The sequence below is a fragment of the Ranitomeya variabilis genome, chromosome 4 (assembly GCF_051348905.1).
Source record: "Ranitomeya variabilis isolate aRanVar5 chromosome 4, aRanVar5.hap1, whole genome shotgun sequence".
NCBI lineage: Eukaryota > Metazoa > Chordata > Amphibia > Anura > Dendrobatidae > Ranitomeya > Ranitomeya variabilis.
The window spans coordinates 173,699,117-173,723,210 of NC_135235.1; the positions used below are offsets into that span (position 1 = coordinate 173,699,117).

Genomic DNA, 24,094 nt, shown 5'->3' on the forward strand with positions numbered 1-24,094 from the left:
TAGAGGAGAGTGCAGCGCCTGACATGCTGATAGAGGAGAGTGCAGCGCCTGCCATGCTGATATAGGAGAGTGCAGCGCCTGACATGCTGACATAGGAGTGCAGCGCCTGACATGCTGACATAGGAGTGCAGATCCTGACATGCTGATACAGGAGAGTGCAGCGCCTGACATGCTGATATAGGAGAGTGCAGCGCCTGACATGCTGATATAGGAGAGTGCAGCGCCTGACATGCTGATACAGGAGAGTGCAGCGCCTGACATGCTGATATAGGAGAGTGCAGCGCCTGACATGCTGATATAGGAGAGTGCAGCACCTGACATGCTGATATAGGAGAGTGCAGCACCTGACATGCTGATATAGGAGAGTGCAGTGCCTGACTTGCTGACATAGGAGAGTAGAGCCTGACATGCTGACATAGGAGAGTGCAGCGCCTGACATGTTGACACAGGAGAGTTCAGAACCTGACATGCTGACACAGGAGAGTGCAGCGCCTGTCATGCTGACACAGGAGAGTGCAGTGCCTGACATGCTGATACAGGAGAGTGCAGCGCCTGACATGCTGATACAGGAGAGTGCAGCACCTGACATGCTGATAGAGGAGAGTGCAGCGCCTGACATGCTGATACAGGAGAGTGCAGCGCCTGACATGCTGATACAGGAGAGTGCAGCGCCTGACATGCTGATATAGGAGAGTGCAGCGCCTGACATGCTGATATAGGAGAGTGCAGCGCCTGACATGCTGATATAGGAGAGTGCAGCACCTGACATGCTGATAGAGGAGAGTGCAGCGCCTGACATGCTGATAGAGGAGAGTGCAGCGCCTGACATGCTGATAGAAGAGAGTGCAGCGCCTGACATGCTGATATAGGAGAGTGCAGCGCCTGACATGCTGATAGAGGAGAGTGCAGCGCCTGACATGCTGATAGAAGAGAGTGCAGCGCCTGACATGCTGATATAGGAGAGTGCAGCGCCTGACATGCTGATAGAGGAGAGTGCAGTGCCTGACATGCTGTTAGAGGAGAGTGCAGCGCCTGACATGCTGTTAGAGGAGAGTGCAGCGCCTGACATGCTGATAGACAAGAGTGCAGCTCCTGACATGCTGATAGAGGAGAGTGCAGCGCCTGACATGCTGATAGAGGAGAGTGCAGCGCCTGACATGCTGATAGAGGAGAGTGCAGCGCCTGACATGCTGATAGAAGAGAGTGCAGCGCCTGACATGCTGATAGAGGAGAGTGCAGCGCCTGACATGCTGATAGAGGAGAGTGCAGCGCCTGACATGCTGATAGAGGAGAGTGCAGCGCCTGACATGCTGATAGAGGAGAGTGCAGCGCCTGACATGCTGATAGAGGAGAGTGCAGCGCCTGACATGCTGATAGAGGAGAGTGCAGCGCCTGACATGCTGATAGACAAGAGTGCAGCTCCTGACATGCTGATAGAGGAGAGTGCAGCGCCTGACATGCTGATAGAGAGTGCAGCGCCTGACATGCTGATAGAAGAGAGTGCAGCGCCTGACATGCTGATATAGGCGAGTGCAGCGCCTGACATGCTGATAGAGGAGAGTGCAGCGCCTGACATGCCGATATAGGAGAGTGCAGCGCCTGACATGCCGATATAGGAGAGTGCAGCGCCTGACATGCCGATAGAGGAGAGTGCAGCGCCTGACATGCCGATAGAGGAGAGTGCAGCGCCTGACATGCCGATAGAGGAGAGTGCAGCGCCTGACATGCCGATAGAGGAGAGTGCAGCGCCTGACATGCCGATAGAGGAGAGTGCAGCGCCTGACATGCCGATAGAGGAGAGTGCAGCGCCTGACATGCCGATAGAGGAGAGTGCAGCGCCTGACATGCCGATAGAGGAGAGTGCAGCGCCTGACATGCCGATAGAGGAGAGTGCAGCGCCTGACATGCTGATAGAGGAGAGTGCAGCGCCTGACATGCCGATATAGGAGAGTGCAGCGCCTGACATGCCGATATAGGAGAGTGCAGCGCCTGACATGCCGATAGAGGAGAGTGCAGCGCCTGACATGCCGATAGAGGAGAGTGCAGCGCCTGACATGCCGATAGAGGAGAGTGCAGCGCCTGACATGCCGATAGAGGAGAGTGCAGCGCCTGACATGCCGATAGAGGAGAGTGCAGCGCCTGACATGCCGATAGAGGAGAGTGCAGCGCCTGACATGCCGATAGAGGAGAGTGCAGCGCCTGACATGCCGATAGAGGAGAGTGCAGCGCCTGACATGCCGATAGAGGAGAGTGCAGCGCCTGACATGCCGATAGAGGAGAGTGCAGCGCCTGACATGCCGATAGAGGAGAGTGCAGCGCCTGACATGCTGATAGAGGAGAGTGCAGCGCCTGACATGCTGATATAGGAGAGTGCAGCGCCTGACATGCTGATAGAGGAGAGTGCAGCGCCTGACATGCCGATAGAGGAGAGTGCAGCGCCTGACATGCCGATAGAGGAGAGTGCAGCTCCTGACATGCTGATATAGGAGAGTGCTGCAGCTCCCGCTGGCTGCTCAGTGAGTCCTGCGTGCCTGGAGCAGAGGGCTGAGCCCAGGGAAGACCTGGCAGTCGCCGCTGTCTATGCAGATGAAACGAGGGGCACTGGCCAATCGGAGCACGGTGTGGGCGGGGCCTGAGTGACATAGCGGATTGCAGAGAATAAGGGAAAACTTAGCAGCAGAGAGAAGTTTGCAGCAATGCCCTCACTGAGCCCTCTGCCAGATCCCTATAGGAAGGAAAGATAGGGGGGCAGGAAGAAGGAAAGAAGAGGAGGAAGAGGGACAAGAGAGAGCAAAGAGAAGCACAGGAGGGGGCTGCAGGGTAGCTGGGTGACAAGATGAGCCTGCTGTCAGCCATAGACGCCACTGCTTCAGTTTACCAGCCTGCCCAGCTCCTCAATTGGGTGTACCTATCCCTGCAAGACACACACCAGCCAAGTGCCTTCGATGCCTTCAGACCAGAGTCCAGTTCTGCCTCCCATCATGATCTGAACAGCTACTCCAAGAGCCCCTCTGACCTGACCTCCTCCATCCACTCCAGCTATCTCAGCAACTTCCTGCAGCTCCAAAGAACTGAGGTGTGTCCCCTTCCCAAACCCCTGTCCCCTCTGTGTCACTGGTAGTGTGCCCTCTATATATAGACCGTGTGTGTGCTGTGTGCCTTGCTGGGGCTGATCATCCTGTACAGCACATTACACAGAGGCATTGTGTATAGTCTTTGTGATTCTGATCACACATGTTGGTTGTCTTTGATTAACCCTTTAGTATGTACTGCATTTATTTTGATGAGATGCTATATTAATACTTGGTTCTATAAATATTTATACTATGACACAGAAACAAAAGCCATCATTACTTTCTTTGTCAAAATATTGTAACCACCATGGTTCATATGTCGTACAATATTGTAACCACCACCATGGTTCATATGTCGTACACTATTGTAACCACCACCATGGTTCATGTCGTACAATATTGTAACCACCACCATGGTTCATATGTCGTACACTATTGTAACCACCATGGTTCATATGTCGTACAATATTGTAACCACCACTGTTCATATGTCGTACAATATTGTAACCACCATTGTTCATATGTCGTACAATATTGTAACCACCACCATGGTTCATGTCGTACAATATTGTAACCACCACCATGGTTCATATGTCGTACAATATTGTAACCACCACCATGGTTCATATGTCGTACAATATTGTAACCACCAGCATGGTTCATATGTCGTACAATATTGTAACCACCATGGTTCATATGTCTTTTCTGTCTTGCCTAGCAAGTTTCATTCAGGGGCATCTGGCATTGCTCTGTGCAGAAAATTCCTTTATTTGCTTTAGATCTGTCTGAGTCCAGGGAAGTGTAAGGATAATATTGTTGACAGTGCGATTAACCCAGTCCCTGCCAAAAGTCTTGTCTAAATCCAGCATAGCACTGCCCCCCAACAGCTGCTGCTGCTGTAGACAAATGGTTACACAGATTTGCCTTTGAGTGATCCCAGACTGTAATATCTATCCAGACCCGGTAACAAAAAGAGGAAGAAAATTCCATAGGCTGTATCCAAGTGCGCTATAAAAGTTTTAATAGCAATATTGGGCTCAGGATATATTCTTGTCTCTGCGCACTTCAAAGTCTCCCTGGAAAAATCTTCCAAGCCACAACTTGAAAAGTTTCATCCAAAAATCTTTTCGGAACATTTAAAATGTAGGGCAGCAGTGCATGCGGAGGTCAGCGGCACCTCTCATGGCAGACGGCTCCTGTGCTGAGGACTGGATTGTAAACCGGTTTTATGGGACTGGTGGGAAGGATTTACCTTATTAGCTTAAAAAAGACACATTCAATAAATAGGTAAACGTGAACCATACCTCCAATGTCCAGTAATGCAATGCATGCCATGTTATGTCTTAGCATACCTCCCAACTTTCGAGGAAGGGAAAGAGGGACAAAGTCAGCGGCGCGTGCGCCGCGGCAAATTGTAGGCAACACCTCTGACCACACCCATTTCACAACTAGTCACGGCCCAACCACACCCATTTAGCACTTCTGATCACAATGTTTCGTAAACAATAATTATAAACAAAAAAAAATATGGCCACACATGACTCTCCATACTGTATAATGGCCACACATGACGCTCCATACTGTATAATGGCCACACATGACGCTCCATACTCTATAATGGCCACACATGACGCTCCATACTGTATAATGGCCCCAAATGATGCGTGCAGTGTACTGGCCCCACGTGATGCTCCATACGGTATAATGGCCACACATGATGCTCCATACTGTATAATGGCTCCACATGATGCTCCATACTGTATATTGGCCACACAGTGCTCCACACTGTATAATGGCCACTCAGTGCTCCATACTGTATAATGGCCACACAGTGCTCCATACTGTATAATGGCCACACATGATGCTCCTTACTGTATAATGGCCACATGATGCTCCATACTGGATAATGGCTACACATGATGCTCCATACTGTATAATGGCCACATTATGCTCCATACTGTATAATGGCCACACATGATGCTCCATACTGTATAATGGCTCCACATGATGCCCCATACTGTATAATGGCCACACATGCTCCATACTGTATAATGGCTCCACATGATGCTCCATACTGTATATTAGCCACACAGTGCTCCATACTGTATATTGGCCACACAGTGCTCCATACTGTATAATGGCCACACATGATGCTCCATACTGTATAATGGCCACACATGATGCTCCATACTGTATAATGGCCACACATGATGCTCCGCGCAATTTTCTCCGCCAGAGTGGGAAAGCCAGTGACTGAGGGCAGATATTAATAGCCTAGAGAGGGTCCATGGTTATAGGACCCCCCCTGGCTAAAAACATCTGCCCCCAGCCACCCCAGAAAAGGCACATCTGTAAGATGCGCCTATTCTGGCACTTAAGGTACCTTCACACTAAACGACGCTGCAGCGATACAGACAACGATGCCGATCGCTGCAGCGTCGCTGTTTGGTCGCTGGAGAGCTGTCACACAGACAGCTCTCCAGCGACCAACGATGCCGAGGTCCCCGGGTAACCAGGGTAAACATCGGGTTGCTAAGCGCAGGGCCGCGCTTAGTAACCCGATGTTTACCCTGGATACCAGTGTAAAATGTAAAAAAACAAACAGTACATACTCACCTTCGCCTCCCCCGGCGTCCGCTTCCTGCACTGACTGTGAGTGCCGGCCCTAACAGCAGAGCGGTGACGTCACCACTGTGCTGTGCTTTCACTTTACGGCCAGCGCTCAGTCAGTGCAGGAAGCGGACGCCGGGGGACGCGAAGGTGAGTATGTACTGTTTGTTTTTTTTACATTTTACACTGGTAACCAGGGTAAACATCGGGTTACTAAGCGCGGCCCTGCGCTTAGTAACCCAATATTTACCCTGGTTACCATTGTAAAACATCGCTGGTATCGTTGCTTTTGCTGTCAAACACAACGATACACGGCGATCTGACGACCAAATAAAGTTCTGAACTTTAACCAATGACCAGCGATATCACAGCAGGATCCTGATCGCTGCTGCCTGTCAAACTCAACGATATCGCTAGCCAGGACGCTGCAACGTCATGGATCGCTAGCGATATCGTTTAGTGTGAAGGTACCTTTAGCCTCTCTCTTCCCACTCCCCTGTAGCAGTGGGATATGGGGTAATGAAGGGTTAATGTCACCTTGCTATTGTAAGGTGGCATTAAGCCAGGTTAATAATGGAGAGGCGTCAATTATGACACCTATCCATTATTAATCCAATAGTACGAAATGGTTAATAAAACAAACACACATTATTACAAAGTATTTTAATGAAATAAAGACACATGGTGTTTTAATATTTTATTATACTCTTAATCCACCTGAAGACCCTTGTCACCTGAAACAAAGTTAAAAAAAACAAACAACAATATTCCATACCTTCCGTCGTACAGTCTTGTCCCACGCTGTAAATCCATCTTAAGGGGTTAAATAATTTTACACCCAGGAGCTCTGCTAATGCAGCTGTGCTCCTGTCTGTAAAACTTGGTGAATAAATGGAATGCAGGGGAATGTACTGTAGTTACCTCGAGTCGCGGTGATGCGCCCTCTGCTGGATGAACTCGTATGAACTCGAGCGTGAGAAAATATTCTGAAAAGTTCCCAGGCTCGAGTTCATATGAGTAAAATACTGACCAAATACTGAACGTGTGAACTTGGCCTAAGTATAATTTAAAGTCTGACGTAAGTGTAGTGTTGTTTTTTCTCTTCAAACATTTGCAGCTGTTTTTATTTAATTTTTTGTAAGCGTTGGATGACCCCTTTAAGACTCCGGGCCTTCATATCAGTGATACCACTCGCTGGCTGTTATCAGATTAACAAGGCTGGCAGTGACTGTGGGGAGACACAGGTTGGCACCACTAATCTAGTATATGACGAAACAAGCCATCTGCCATGTAATCCCAGACATTGTAGTGTATGGGATGTTGGTTTATAACTTTGCCTCCCAGAAGTGTTACAACTACAGCTCTCAGTATGTCATATTGACAGAATGCTGGGGCTTGTAGTCTGCAATCTGTAGTAGATTTCCTCATGAGATTTAGCAGGATGACATTTTTTGCATTGAGGTCTGGTTTTTCAGGACCGATATATAACAAGTCCCCCTTCTATGGTATATTAATTAGCTGGCTAGTAATTGTAGTACTAAAGATCCGAGGAAAGGGCTGAAATCTGCATTTTCTGTACCCAGAAATGTCATTTTGTTTCTGCATAGTGACGTAGAATATGGATTTTTCAAAGCTGCAAACTGCAACCCCCATGAGCCGCTGGCTTCGGCCTCAGCAGAGCTGGCTTTGTGGCCACCATCTCTTGGGCTGCATTGTTCTTCAGGAGCTTTCACATTGCATATTGGAAGCCCTGAATTAATATCACGCAGTTTCATTATTTGCGGTCCCATGTAAAAGCACGAGTGCTCCCAAGTGACATACTGAGCTTTGCTACTTTATGACGTGTTAGTCTCCTATTTCTGACTATTACGTTATTCCATGTACTGTGAGGATTTGTATCACTTTTAGGCCCCAGGAGCTTTACTGTCCCCCATTCATCACTAATACTGTATCTTTTATGCTGCGACCGTCCCGCTATGCAAATAATGGCTGCTGTAATAGAATGTTAGGGTTCACTTTGGTTCTCTGTTTATAATCAATAGTGAGGCAGCAGCCTCTGCATCTAAAGCCGAATGTACCGAAAAACTATGTAAACGAGAGTGAATAAGGCATACACACTGATAACTCCTGTGTAACACAACTCATGATGCTGTCAGAATACAAATGGCCCTCAACAGTTAAACTATTCAGTATTCCTAGTGTGGGGAGAGTGGGGAGTGCACAGAGCTGCCCCTAATGATGCTGAGGGGGGATGGTTGGCATCTTATGTGCTAGGGAACTTTTGTACATGGTTTAATGTGGCCTGAGCACAGAAGAGTCATTCCTCCCACTTTAACGCCTTGCATACATGAGGCATTGGGGTTAGTTGTGGAGCTGACTTTCCTAGCAGGTATTTGTGAAGCTCTGTAAATGATAATGGACTCATGAAGTGTCCCTTCTGCTGTCATAAAGAGGTCACTCAAAGTATTTCTCCAAAGCCACGGAGCTTGGTAACATGATGAGAGCGGGGCTGGTGAAGGTTGGCATTGGGATGTTTTGTGTATGGGTTGCATGGATTGTGAGTAGTGTGAATAATTATATTTCATTCAATTACAGAGCACCACCATTGATCAGCGCTGTAATCTATAATCTGGGATTAATGTAATTCGGGTTTGTTACTAGAAGGTTTGTTGACTTTGGTCGGAGACAGTGGTCCTCTATAATCAGAGACAAGTTTCTTCTGAGGAGTTTAACGGAGCCCCTTGTTTTATACATTGAGTGAAATTATCATTGAGAAGGTTTTTTTCTCCAAGGGTTCTGTGATGTCCTTTTTGGAAGACCGAGAATTCACAAACCGTAGCAGCTTCTAACTGTAGGTGGGATTTGGGTCTCTGTCAACATTGGGCCAGCCCTTCTCCTTTTTGTTAAATTGCTAAAATGAATAAATGGAACAAGTTACAATTCTTTCACATGTTGTATATTTGATGTTAACCCCAATGCATAGTACAGTGGTGGCATCTGTGCCATCTACACGGTCAGTAAAAAGGCTGGTGGTAGGAGAATCCCAGGAGCCAGGTGGCTAATTTGGAACTGGTACCATCATTTTTAGGCTATTTTCTTTTGATGACTAAGGCTATGTGCACACGTTCATGTTTTTTCCGGATTTTTTCGCTATAAAAATGCAAAAAAAAAGCTCACATTAAGCATCCTATTTTTAGAATGCATTCCGCATTTTTTGTGCACATGCTGCTTTTTTTCCGCGGCAGAATCGCATTCCGGAAAAAAACGCAGCATATTCATTCTTTGTGCGGAATCGCGGGGATTCCGCACACATAGGAATGCATTGATCCGCTTATTTCCCGCATGGGGCTATGACCACCATGCGGGAAGTAAGCAGATCATGTGCGGATGGTACCCAGGGTGGAGGAGAGGAGACTCTCCTCCAGGCCCTGTGTACCATATAATTGTTAAAAAAAAAGAATTAAAATAAAAAATCATGATATTCTCACCTTCCATGGTCCCGCGCAGCTTTCCCGCTCCTCGCGACGCTTTCGTAATGCATCGCGAAAATGACCTGTGATGACGTAGCGGTCTCGCGAGACCGTACGTCATCTGGGGTCATGCCGCAAAGCATTACTGGGACCGGAGCATCGCGAGGAGCGGGAAAGCTGCGCGGGACGCCGGAAGGTGCTGGAAGACCTATGACCTAGTACGCAAACCCAACTTTTTGACACTGGGCACTACATTGCACCCCAAAATCCTTTGGCAATCTTTAGATGTCATAATGCATTGCACACAGTCAAGACACCCAGTGCTAGAGGCAGCAAAACATCTATGAACCTCCACCATATTTGACTGTAGGTATTGTGTTCTTTTCTTTTCTTCATTTTATTTTTAGTAAACAGTAGAATTATATGCTTTACCAAAAAGCTCTATCTTGGTCTCATCTGCTGACAAAATTCTTTCACAGAAGGATTTTGGCTTACTTGCTTACATTTTGGTAAACTGCAGTCTTGTTTTTTTATGTCTGTGTGTCAGCAGTGGGGTCCTCCTGCGTTTCCTGCCATAGTGTTTCATTTCATTCAAATGTCTATGGATAGTTTGCTCTGACACTGATGCACCCTGAACCTGCAGGACAGCTTGAATTCCTTTGGAACTTGATTGAGGTTGCTTACTCACTATCTGGACTACCCTGCATTGCAGCCTTTCATCAATTTTTCTCCACGTCCAGGGACATTAGCTACAGTGCCATGAGTTGTAAACTGATTGATTGTGTTGCGCACTGTGGACAAAGGAAGAGCAAGATCTCTGGAGATGGACTTGTAACCTTGAAATTGTTGATGTGTATCTACAATTTTGGTTCTGAAGTCCTCAGACAGTCCTCTTCTCCTCTTTTTCTTCTTCATACTTAGTGTGGCACACACAGACACACACAATGCAAAGATTGAGTCAATTTCTCTCTTTTTTATCTGGTTTCTGGTGTGATTTTCATATTGCCCACACCTTGTTACTTGCCACGGGTGAGTTTGATCGAGCAACACATGCTTGAAACAAAGTTGTCTACTCACAATTTTGGAAAGGTGTCAACAATTTTGTCCAGCCCATTTTTGGAGTTTGTAGGGAAATTATGTTCTATTTGCCTTTTTTTCTGTTTTTTTGTGTTGTTCCAATACACACAAAGCAAATAAACATGTGTAATTGCAATAATTTTCTGGGAGAAATGCTGTACTTCATTTTCTAGAGCAATTTCAAGGGTCCCAACACTTTTAGCCATGACTGTATGCAGTTACAATAGGGTATCAGATACTTCTGTGATCCCTGTATTACACAGGTCGTAAATAAAAATGTGGCCATGAGGCCCCCTTCCCTTTCTCAAGAATATAATCAAAATATTCCAATATAGATGTGAGTAAATACTAGCTGCTATTATTTTAAATACAAATGGGCCATTATTAATAAATATTCTCTATTTTGGATTATATAATAATGACGTATGGATCACAGTGGTGGGCCTCTAATAGTTGTGCTTTATCTGTGCAAGTTCTCCCATCACTGTCTTCTTTGTGTATGTAGTTGTGACAAGACGTCCAGCTGACTGTGATAAATTAAGAGGTGACCTAGTATCGTCGAAAATAGAAACAGATTAATAACTGATTGCGTTGCAAGCTTCAAAAATACTGGAAGCTTTGGATAGGGAGTGTTCATATCTAATACAGTGAGGTCTTCATTGCTCACATTCCAGCTACAGTGGCGTGTAAAAGTTTGGGCACCCCTGGTCAAAATGACTGTTATTGTGAACCGTTAAGCAAGTTGAAGATGAAATGATCTCTAAAAGTTAAAGATGATACATTTCCTTTGTATTTTAGGCAAAAAATAAATATATTTTTTTCATCTTTTACATTTTAAAAAGTACAAAAAGGAAAATGGGCCAACGCAAAGTTTTGGAAACCCTGCATGGTTAGTAATGTAGTTGCAACCCCTTTTGAAATTATCACAGCTTGTAAACGCGTTCTGTAGCTAGCCAAGAGTCTTTCAATTCTTATTTGACGGATTTTCATCTGTTCTGTGAGATTGCTGGGTCTTCTTGACTGCACTGCTATTTGAGGCCTAGCCACAGATTTTCAATGATGTTCAGATCAGGGTCATTCCATGGTAACTTACGTTACATTCACAAGCCAAAAACTGTAGGACTGTTCTTTGAAGGCAGACACAAAAAGGAGTGAATATACATTGTACATTAAACTATTCTCAATAGATTTCAACACAGTTTGATTTTTCAACATTAAAATTAAATACAAAGTGCAGTGTTATTACTTGGAAACTTACGTTACAAAAAAAGGAAAGGCAATTGTCCTTCATGAGTCTGCCAAATTTTCTGTTCTGGTAAACAAGGGAGAAGCACTATTTTTATTGTATTAAAGGGAACCTATCACCCTGTTTTTTTTAAGATTAGATAAAAATAGTGTGAAATAGGGGCAGAGCTGGGCTTTACATTAGTGCCTCTTTGGTGCCTTTACACCCCCGTTAGGCTGCCGAAATACCTTAGTGAAGTGTCCGTTTTGACCTGTCACTCAAGCTGGTCAGGTCGGATGGGCGTGGTCACAGCGCTGTTTGTCCCCCAGGATCCTGCTCATCATTACGTTGGTGGCGTAGTGGTGTGCGCATGTCCAGCAGATGAATCCACTGCCCAGGAGATGAATAGCGGCGCGGTCTTCGCTATTCAGCCGTTTACCGGTGGGCGCGGCCATCTTTCCTGTGGCCGCGCCTGCGCAGATGGAGCGCTCTGCTGCCAGGGGCTTCAGGAAAATGGCCGCGGAATTCCGCGCGTGCGCAGATGGAGATCGCGGCGGCCATTTTCCTGAAGCCCCGGGCAGCAGAGCGCTCCATCTGCGCAGGCGCGGCCACAGGAAAGATGGCCGCGCCCACCGGTAAACGGCTGAATAGCGAAGACCGCGCCGTTATTCATCTCCTGAGCAGTGGATTCATCTGCTGGACATGCGCACACCACTACGCCACCAAGTTAAAAGCAACAGTTTTTAATTACAAGAAATATAGATAACTTACGTTACCGCACAGTGTAGTAACTTTCGTTAGTAAGCTGATGGTAACGTATGTTACAATAAGTTACCATCCATTGTATTAAACTTATTGTAAGGTAAGTTACCATAATCTTTGTAACGTAAAGTTACTATATTGTGTTGTAACGTAAGCTACCATGGAATGACCCATCAGTAGATTGTGAGGGCCCTTGTAAAACCTTTAGCTTGCGCCTTTTGAAGTAATCTATTGTGAATTTTACCGTGTGTATGGGATCAGTATCCATTTGTAGTAACCTGTTATGACCCCAATGGCGAGGGTCTCAGAGGAACGTGGAAGTCTGCAGAATACAAAAATCCAGCTCATAGGGCAGTGGTAACTGGGTTGACCATATATCTACTCCTAACGCCAACACTAGAAGTAGCCGGGGATCATTCCTACGTTGATTCTAGATGACACGCGCCAGCCGGAGAATCTAGCTACCCCTAGTAGAGGAAAACAAAGACCTTTCTTGCCTCCAGAGAAGGGGACCCCAAAGCTGGATAGAAGCCCCCCACAAATAATGACGGTGAGGTAAGAGGAAATGACAAACACAGAAATGAATCAGGTTTAGCACAGAGAGGCCCGCTTACTGATAGCAGAATAAAGAAAGGTAACTTATATGGTCAACAAAAACCCTATCAAAATCCACACTGGAAATTCAAGAACCCCCGAACCGTCTAACGGTCCGGGGGGAGAACACCAGCCCCCTAGAGCTTCCAGCAAAGGTCAGGATATAGATTTGGAACAAGCTGGACAAAAATACAAAACCAAAACAAATAGCAAAAAGCAAAAGGCAGACTTAGCTGATATAACTGGAACCAGGATCAGTAGACAAGAGCACAGCAGACTAGCTCTGATAACTACGTTGCCAGGCATTGAACTGAAGGTCCAGGGAGCTTATATAGCAACACCCCTAACTAACGACCCAGGTGCGGATAAAAGGAATGACAGAAAAACCAGAGTCAAAAAACTAGTAACCACTAGAGGGAGCAAAAAGCAAATTCACAACAGTACCCCCCCCTTAGTGAGGGGTCACCGAACCCTCACCACGACCACCAGGGCGATCAGGATGAGCGGCATGAAAGGCACGAACTAAATCGGCCGCATGAACATCAGAGGCGACCACCCAGGAATTATCCTCCTAACCATAGCCCTTCCACTTGACCAGGTACTGAAGCCTCCGCCTGGAGAGGCGAGAATCCAAGATCTTCTCCACCACGTACTCCAACTCGCCCTCAACCAACACCGGAGCAGGAGGCTCAGCAGAAGGAACTACAGGCACAATGTACCGCCGCAACAAGGACCTATGAAATACATTGTGAATAGCAAACGACACAGGAAGATCCAGACGAAAAGATACAGGATTAAGGATTTCCAATATCTTGTAAGGCCCAATAAAACGAGGTTTAAATTTGGGAGAGGAGACCTTCATAGGAACAAAGCGGGAAGAAAGCCATACCAAATCCCCAACGCGTAGTCGGGGACCCACACCGCGGCGGCGGTTGGCAAAGCGCTGAGCCTTCTCCTGTGACAACTTCAAGTTGTCCACCACATGATTCCAGATCTGCTGCAACCTATCCACCACAGAATCCACCCCAGGACAGTCAGAAGGCTCCACATGACCCGAAGAAAAGCGAGGATGGAAACCAGAGTTGCAGAAAAAAGGCGAAACCAAGGTGGCGGAACTAGCCCGATTATTAAGGGCAAACTCAGCCAACGGCAAGAATGTCACCCAATCGTCCTGATCAGCAGAGACAAAACACCTCAAATAAGCCTCCAAAGTCTGATTGGTTCGCTCCGTCTGTCCATTAGTCTGAGGATGGAAAGCAGACGAAAACGACAAATCAATGCCCATCCTACTACAAAAGGATCGCCAGAACCTGGAAACGAACTGGGATCCTCTGTCTGACACAATATTCTCAGGGATGCCGTGCAAACGAACCACGTTCTGGAAAAACACAGGAACCAGATCGGAAGAGGAAGGCAGCTTAGGCAAAGGAACCAAATGGACCATCTTGGAGAAGCGATCACATATCACCCAGATAACGGACATGCCCTGAGATAGCGGAAGATCAGAAATGAAATCCATGGAGATATGTGTCCAAGGTCTCTTCGGGACAGGCAAGGGCAAGAGCAAACCGCTGGCACGAGAACAGCAAGGCTTAGCTCGAGCACAAGTCCCACAGGACTGCACAAATGACCGCACATCCCTTGACAAGGAAGGCTACCAAAAGGACCTGGCCACCAGATCTCTGGTGCCAAAAATTCCCGGGTGACCTGCCAACACCGAGGAATGAACCTCGGAAATGACTCTGCTGGTCCACTTATCCGGGACAAACAGTCTGTCAGGTGGACAAGACTCAGGCCTATCAGCCTGAAATCTCTGCAACACACGTCGCAGATCCGGAGAAATAGCTGACAAGATAACTCCATCTTTAAGAATACCAACAGGATCAGCGACTCCAGGAGCATCAGGCACAAAGCTCCTAGAAAGAGCATCGGCCTTCACATTCTTTGAACCTCGTAAATACGAGACAACAAAATCAAAGCGGGAGAAAAACAATGACCAGCGGGCCTGTCTCGGATTAAGGCGTTTAGCAGACTCGAGATACATCAGATTTTTGTGATCAGTCAAGACCACCACACGATGCTTAGCACCCTCGAGCCAATGACGCCACTCCTCAAATGCCCATTTCATGGCCAACAACTCCCGATTGCCCACATCATAATTTCACTCGGCAGGCGAAAACTTCCTAGAGAAAAAGGCACAAGGTTTCATAACAGAGCAACCAGGGCCTCTCTGCGACAAAACGGCCCCTGCCCCAATCTCCGAAGCATCCACCTCAACCTGAAAGGGAAGTGAGACGTCAGGCTGGCACAAAACAGGCGCCGAAGTAAACCGGCGTTTCAACTCCTGGAAAGCCTCCACGGCAGCAGGAGCCCAGTTAGCTACATCGGAGCCCTTCTTGGTCATATCCGTCAAAGGTTTCACAATACTAGAAAAATTAGCAATAAAACGACGGTAGAAGTTAGCGAAGCCCAAGAACTTCTGAAGACTCTTAACTGACGAGGGCTGAGTCCAATCAAGAATAGCTCGGACCTTGACTGGGTCCATCTCCACAGCAGAAGGGGAAAAAATGAACCCTAAAAAGGGAACCTTCTGTACACCAAAGAGACACTTTGAGCCCTTGACAAACAAAGAATTTTCACGCAAAATTTTAAAGACCAACCTGACCTGCTCCACATGCGAATCCCAATTATCAGAAAAAACCAAAATATCATCCAGATAAACAATCAAAAATTTATCCAGATACTTCCGGAAAATGTCATGCATAAAGGACTGAAAAACTGAAGGCGCATTGGAGAGCCCAAAAGGCATCACCAAGTACTCAAAATGACCTTCGGGCGTATTGAATGCGGTTTTCCATTCATCACCTTGCTTAATGCGCAGAAGGTTGTACGCACCACGAAGGTCTATCTTGGTGAACCACTTGGCACCCTTAATCCGGGCAAACAAGTCAGACAACAGCGGTAAAGGATACTGAAATTTGACAGTGATCTTATTTAAAAGCCGATAATCAATACAAGGTCTCAAAGATCCGTCCTTTTTTGCCACAAAAAAGAATCCCGCACCAAGAGGGGAAGAAGACGGACGAATATGTCCTTTCTCCAGAGACTCCTTGATATATGAACGCATAGCGGTATGTTCAGGTACCGACAGATTAAACAGTCTTCCCTTAGGAAACTTACTGCCTGGGATCAAATCTATAGCACAGTCACAGTCCCTATGAGGAGGCAGTGCACTGGACTCAGACTCACTGAAGACATCCTGATAATCAGACAAATACTCCGGAACTTCCGAAGGCGTAGAAGAAGCAATAGACACAGGCAGGGAATCCCCATGAATACCACGACAGCCCCAACTTGAGACTGACATAGCCTTCCAGTCCAGGACTGGATTATGGGTCTGTAACCATGGCAGCCCTAAAACAACCAAATCATGCATTTTATGTAAAACCAGGAAACGTATCACCTCGCGGTGTTCAGGAGTCATGCACATGGTAACCTGTGTCCAATACTGCGGTTTATTTGCTGCCAATGGTGTAGCATCAATACCCCTAAGAGGAATAGGATTTTCTAATGGTTCAAGAGTAAAACCACAGCGCTTAGCAAATGAGAGATCCATGAGACTCAGGGCAGCACCTGAATCCACAAACGCCATGACAGGATAAGATGACAGTGAGCAAATCAAAGTTACAGACAGAATAAATTTAGGTTGCAAATTACCAACGGTGACAGGACTAACAACCTTAGCTATACGTTTAGAGCATGCTGAGATAACATGTGTAGAATCACCACAGTAGTAGCACAAGCCATTCCGGCGTCTATGAATTTTCCGCTCATTTCTAGTCAGGATTCTATCACATTGCATTAAATCAGGTGTCTGTTCAGACAACACCATGAGGGAATTTGCGGTTTTTCTATCACATTGCACCGAATTAGGTGTCTGTTCAGACAACACCATGAGGGAATTTGCGGTTTTGCGCTCCCGCAACCGCCGGTCAATTTGAATAGCCAGTGCCATAGTATCATTCAGACCTGTGGGAATGGGAAAACCCACCATAACATTCTTAATGGCTTCAGAAAGGCCATTTCTAAAATTAGCGGCCAGTGCACACTCGTTCCAATGTGTCAGCACGGACCATTTCCGAAATTTTTGGCAATACACTTCAGCCTCGTCCTGCCCCTGAGACATAGCCAGCAAGGCCTTTTCTGCCTGAATCTCAAGATTGGGTTCCTCATAAAGTAAACCGAGCGCCAGAAAAAACGCATCAAGATCAGCCAATGCCGGATCTCCTGGCGCCAGCGAAAAAGCCCAATCCTGAGGGTCGCCTCGTAAGAACGAAATAACAATTTTTACTTGCTGAGCAGAATCTCCAGATGAACAGGGTCTCAGGGACAAAAACAATTTACAATTATTCACGAAATTCCTAAACTTAAACCTGTCTCCGGAAAACAGTTCAGGAATCAGTATTTTAGGTTCTGACCTAGGATTTCTGATAACATAGTCTTGTATGCCCTGCACACGAGTAGCCAGCTGGTCCACACTTGTAATCAAGGTCTGGACATTCATGTCTGCAGCAAGCATAGCCACTCTGAGGTAAAGGGGAAGAAGAAAAAAAAAACAACTCAGAATCTTCTTTCTTATAATCCCTCTTCTGCAATGCATTAAACATTTAATACTGGCCTGGCAAACTGTTATGACCCCAATGGCGAGGGTCTCAGAGGAACGTGGAAGTCTGCAGAATACAAAAATCCAGCTCATAGGGCAGTGGTAACTGGGTTGACCATATATCTACTCCTAACGCCAACACTAGAAGTAGCCGGGGATCATTCCTACGTTGATTCTAGATGACACGCGCCAGCCGGAGAATCTAGCTACCCCTAGTAGAGGAAAACAAAGACCTTTCTTGCCTCCAGAGAAGGGGACCCCAAAGCTGGATAGAAGCCCCCCACAAATAATGACGGTGAGGTAAGAGGAAATGACAAACACAGAAATGAATCAGGTTTAGCACAGAGAGGCCCGCTTACTGATAGCAGAATAAAGAAAGGTAACTTATATGGTCAACAAAAACCCTATCAAAATCCACACTGGAAATTCAAGAACCCCCGAACCGTCTAACGGTCCGGGGGGAGAACACCAGCCCCCTAGAGCTTCCAGCAAAGGTCAGGATATAGATTTGGAACAAGCTGGACAAAAATACAAAACCAAAACAAATAGCAAAAAGCAAAAGGCAGACTTAGCTGATATAACTGGAACCAGGATCAGTAGACAAGAGCACAGCAGACTAGCTCTGATAACTACGTTGCCAGGCATTGAACTGAAGGTCCAGGGAGCTTATATAGCAACACCCCTAACTAACGACCCAGGTGCGGATAAAAGGAATGACAGAAAAACCAGAGTCAAAAAACTAGTAACCACTAGAGGGAGCAAAAAGCAAATTCACAACAGTAACCATCCTCTTTTCAACTTCAGCTTTTTTACAGATGGTGTTATGTTTGCATCAAGAATTTGTTGAAACATCATTAAATCAATTCTTTCCCCTACCCGTGAAATGTTCCCCGTGCCATTGTCTGTAACACAACCCCAAAGCATGGTTGATCCAGCCCCATGTTTAATGGTTGATAATATGTTCTTTTCCTGAAATTCTGTGCCTTTTTTTTTCTCCACACATACCTTTGATCATTGTGGTCAAAGAGTTCTATTTTAATCTTATCGGTCCACAGGAATTGTTTCCAGTATGCATCAGACTAGTTGTTTAGATGTTCTTTTTGCCTATTTCTGATGCTAAATTTTATGGTGAGGAGGTAAGCACATTTTTCTTCTGATGACTCTTCCATAAAGGCCATATTTGTGCAGGTGTCTCTGAACAGTAGAACAATGTACCACAACTCCAGAGACTGCTGAATGTTTCTGAAGATCTTTTGAAGTCAAGTGGGAGTTCTCATTTGTCTCGCTAGCATTCCTACGAGCAGCACTGACTTAAATTTTGCTTGGTCTTTCAGACCTTATCTTGACCTCCACTGTTCCTATTAACTGCCATTTCTTAAGTGCATTTCAAACTGAGGAAAGGGCAACTTCAAAACGCTTTGCCTATCTTCTTATAGCCTTCTCCTGCTTTGTGGGCCTCCACCATTTTCATTTTCAGAGTGCTAGGCAGCTGCTTAAAAGAACCCATGGCTGTTGTGTTTTGGCACAAGGTTAGAGGAGGCTGGGTTTTTATAAAGCTGGGAAATATACATCACCTGTCCTTTCCTAAGGATGATGGTGAACTAGCCATAAGGCCGGGGTCACACTCAGCATAGGAAAATACGGTCCATATTTTACATGCGTAATACGCAGAAATGTTTCCAAAATAGTGATCCGTATGTCATCCGTAGGCAGGGTGTGGCAGCGTATTTTACGCATGTCATCCTCCGTATCTAATCCGTATGGCATCCGTACAGCGAGATTTTCTCGCTGGCTTGCAAAACGGGCATAGAATGGATCCATGGGCTCAAATATTGGTGAAAACATATATACAGTATATATATATATATATGTGTGTGTGTACCGTATATACTCGAGTATAAGCCGACCCGAGTATAAGCCGACCCCCTAATTTTGCCACAAAAAACTGGGAAAACTTATTGACTCGAGTATAAGCCTAGGGTGGAAAATGCAGCAGCTACCGGTGAATTTCAAAAATAAAAATAGATGCTCCATACCGTTCATTATGGCCCCATAGATGCTCCATATAAAGCTGTGCCACATATAATGCTCTGCACCATTCATTATGGCCCCATAGATGCTCCACATAAAGCTGTGCCATATATAATGCTCTGCACCGTTCATTATGGCCCGATAGATGCTCCACATAAAGCTGTGCCACATATAATGCTCTGCACCGTTCATTATGGTCCCATAGATGCTCCACATAAAGCTGTGCCATAAATAATGCTCTGCACCGTTCATTATGGCCCCATAGATGCTCCTTATAAAGCTGTGCAATATATAATGCTCTGCACCGTTCATTATGGTCCCATAGATGCTCCACATAAAGCTGTGCCATATAGAATGCTCTGCACCGTTCATTATGGCCCCATAGATGCTCCATATAAATCTGTGCCATATAGAATGCTCCGCACCGTTGATTATTGCCCCATAGATGCTCCTTATAAAGCTGTGCCATATAGAATGCTCTGCATCGTTGATTATTGCCCCATAGATGCTCCTTATAAAGCTGTGCCATATATAATGCTCTGCACCGTTCAGTATGGCCCCATAGATGCTCCATAGAAAGCTGTGCCATGTATAATGCTCTGCACCATTCATTATGGCCCCATAGATGCTCCATAGAAAGCTGTGCCATATATAATGCTCTGCACCGTTCATTATGGCCCCATAGATGCTCCTTATAAAGCTGTGCCATATATAATGCTCTGCACCGTTCATTATGGTCCCATAGATGATCCATATATAGCTGTGCCATATATAATGCTCTGCACCGTTCATTATGGCCCCATAGATGCTCCACATAAAGCTGTGCCATATATAATGCTCTGCACCATTCAGTATGGCCCCATAGATGCTTCACATAAAGCTGTGCCATATAGAATGCTCTGCACCGTTCATTATGGCCCCATAGATGCTCCATATAAATCTGTGCCATATAGAATGCTCTGCACCGTTCATTATGGTCCCATAGATGCTCCTTATAAAGCTGTGCCATATATACAATGCTCTGCACCGTTCATTATGGCCCCATAGATGCTCCTTATAAAGCTGTGCCATATAGAATGCTCCGCACCGTTGATTATTGCCCCATAGATGCTCCTTATAAAGCTGTGCCATATAGAATGCTCTGCACCGTTGATTATTGCCCCATAGATGCTCCTTATAAAGCTGTGCCATATATAATGCTCTGCACCGTTCAGTATGGCCCCATAGATGCTTCATAGAAAGCTGTGCTATATATAATGCTCTGCACCGTTCATTATGGTCCCATAGATACTCCACATAAAACTGTGCCATATATAATGCTCTGCACCGTTCATTATGGCCCCATAGATGCTCCATATAAATCTGTGCCATATAGAATGCTCTGCACCGTTCATTATGGCCCCATAGATGATCCATATATAGCTGTGCCATATAGAATGCTCTGCACCATTCATTATGGTCCCATAGATGATCCATATATAGCTGTGCCATATATAATGCTCTGCACCGTTCATTATGGCCCCATAGATGCTCCACATAAAGCTGTGCCATATATAATGCTCTGCACCGTTCATTATGGCCCCATAGATGCTCCACATAAAGCTGTGCCATATATAATGCTCTGCACCGTTCATTATGGCCCCATAGATGCTCCATATAAATCTGTGCCATATAGAATGCTCTGCACCGTTCATTATGGTCCCATAGATGCTCCTTATAAAGCTGTGCCATGTAGAATGCTCTGCACCGTTGATTATTGCCCCATAGATGCTCCTTATAAAGCTGTGCAATATAGAATGCTCTGCACCGTTCAGAATGGCCCCATAGATGCTCCATAGAAAGCTGTGCAATATAGAATGCTCTGCACCGTTCAGTATGGCCCCATAGATGCTCCTTATAAATCTGTGCCATATAGAATGCTCTGCACCTTTCATTATTGTCCCATAGATGCTCCTTATAAAGCTGTGCCACATATAATGCTCTGCACCGCTCATTATGGTCCCATAGATGCTCCACATAAAGCTGTGCCATATATAATGCTCTGCACCGTTCATTATGGCCCGATAGATGCTCCACATACAGCTGTGCCACATATAATGCTCTGCACCATTCATTATGGCCCCATAGATGCACCATATAAATCTGTGCCATATAGAATGCTCTGCACCGTTCATTATGGCCCCATAGATGCTCCTTATAAAGCTGTGCCATATAGAATGCTCTGCACCGTTCATTATGGTCCCATAGATACTCCACATAAAACTGTGCCATATATAATGCTCTGCACCGTTCATTATGGCCCCATAGATGCTCCATATAAATCTGTGCCATATAGAATGCTCTGCACCGTTCATTATGGTCCCATAGATGGTCTATATAAAGCTGGGCCATATAGAATGCTCTGCACCGTTTGATTATTGCCCCATAGATGCTCCTTATAAAGCTGTGCCATATATAATGCTCTGCACCGTTCATTATGGTCCCATAGATGCTCCACATAAAGCTGTGCCATATATAATGCTCTGCACCGTTCATTATGGCCCCATAGATGCTCCATATAAATCTGTGCAATATATAATGCTGCTGCTGCAATAAAAAAAAAAAAGGAGAGGGCGGCGTGCACACTAGTACGTCATCGCGCCCTCTGACCTGAACAGTCAGAGCAAGAGGACGGGAAGTCGGAGCGGCGCCCGGCGTGTGGAACGTGGACAGGTAACTATGACATACTTACCTGCTCCCGGCGTCCCTGGCTCCTTATCCCGGACAGATGGTCTCCGGGTGCCGCAGCCTCTTCCTCTGTCAGCTGTCACCGTTACCGCTGATTATAGGAATGAATATGTGGCTCCACCCCTATGGGAGTGGAGTCCATATTCATAACTTTAATGAGCGGTCCCACGTGACCGCTGAACAGGGGACGAGCTGCGGCACCGGCGAAGACCGTGGGACGGGCAGGGGGAGCGCCGGGACTAGGTGAGTATGCGACAGACCTCTCTCCCCTCACCCGCCGACCCCACCGCCGATCATGACTCGAGTATAAGCCGAGAGGGGCACTTTCAGCCCAAAGATTTGGGCTGAAAATCTCGGCTTATACTCGAGTATATACGGTGTGTATATATATATATATATATATATATATATATATATATATATATATATATATATATATATATATATATATATGTGTCAGTGAGATATATACTGTATTTATATTTAATTCAGCACAAGATATGTGAACAGCCGGTAATTCAAATGCCGGCTTTTGCTATCTCCTTCCCAAACCCGACAGGATATGAGACATGGTTTACACACAGTAAACCTTTTCATATCCCTTTTTTTTTTTGCATATTCCTCACTACTAATGTGAGGGATTTAGCCCTTTATTTTAACAGCTAGAGCCCCCAAATTTTGCAACACACACACTACTAACATTAGTAGTGAGGAATATGCAAAAAAAAGGGGATATGAGATGGCTTACTGTATGTAAACCATGTCTCATATCCTGTCGGGTTTGGGAAGGAGATAGCAAAAGCCGGCAATTGAATTACCGGCTTTTCTGCTATCTAGCGCTGTATGAAATATAAATATATATATATATCTCCCTATACTATGTGTAGACATTTATTCTATCTATTCTAATAAAACCTGTCAGTGTGATTTTACTGTACACCGCACTGAATTGCCGGCTTTTCTCTGGAACACCGCTGCGTATTTCTCGAAGGTCACACTGCTGGTCCGTGTGTAATCCGTATTTTTCTCGCCCCCATTGACTTTCACTGGCAGATTTTTTGCGCAATATGCTGACAAACGCAGCATGCTGCGATTTTCTACGCCCGTACAATACTGTATAATACGGATGCGTAAAATACGGCAGATAGGAGCTGCCCCATAGAAAATCATTGTACCGTGTGCAATGTGTATTTTCTGCGCCTCTCATACGTCCGTAAAACACGCTAGTGTGACCCCGGCCTAACTCTAAGGCTGCGTGTCCACGTTCAGGATGGCCGGCGGTAACGCCGGAGCGGCGAAGCCGCTCGGCGCTAAGCCCCGCCCCCTTTTTGGACGCGATGATGCCGGATGTGTTAACTGTACACATCCGGGATCATCGCCCCCCTCCCATAGCGCCCTGTGTTATGCCTTGCGGGGACGCTGCGTCCCCGCAAGGTGTACGGACATGCTGCGATCTGAAAAGACGCGCAGCATGTCCGGAGTCGCAGGCCCGCCGCGTGCGTGTTTCCACGCATAGTGGACACGGGATTTCAAAAAATCCCCTCCACTATGCTGGAACATCTGGATGCTGCGTGTTTGACGCTGCAGCGTCAAACACGTAGCGTTTACTGACCGTGGACACATACCCTAAGAGGTTAATTAACTTTGACCAGGTTTCAGACCATATCTCAACACACAAATCTTGACAGGTGTTTTGCATCAGCCCCATTTCCCTTTTTGTTATGTATATGTGTGTGTGTTTTTTTTGTTGCCTAAAACACAGAGAAAATGTGTCATCTTTAACTTTAGTTATTTTAGAGATCATATCGTCTTCAACTTGCTTAACTGTTTACAATAGCACTCATTTTGACCAGGGTTGCTC

At 45.9% G+C, this 24,094-nt stretch overlaps 1 protein-coding gene across 1 annotated transcript in view; it reads left to right on the forward strand.

Moving 5' to 3' along the window:
- Window positions 1–2,668: 2,668 nt before the first annotated feature.
- The window catches only part of ZCCHC24 (zinc finger CCHC-type containing 24), a 333,151-nt gene continuing 311,725 nt past the window's right edge, over window positions 2,669–24,094 (forward strand). The window contains exon 1 of the mRNA XM_077259405.1: window positions 2,669–3,076. Coding sequence (XP_077115520.1) covers window positions 2,837–3,076 — 240 coding nt within the window. The 5' untranslated portion in view covers window positions 2,669–2,836. The remainder of the gene's footprint in view (window positions 3,077–24,094) is intronic.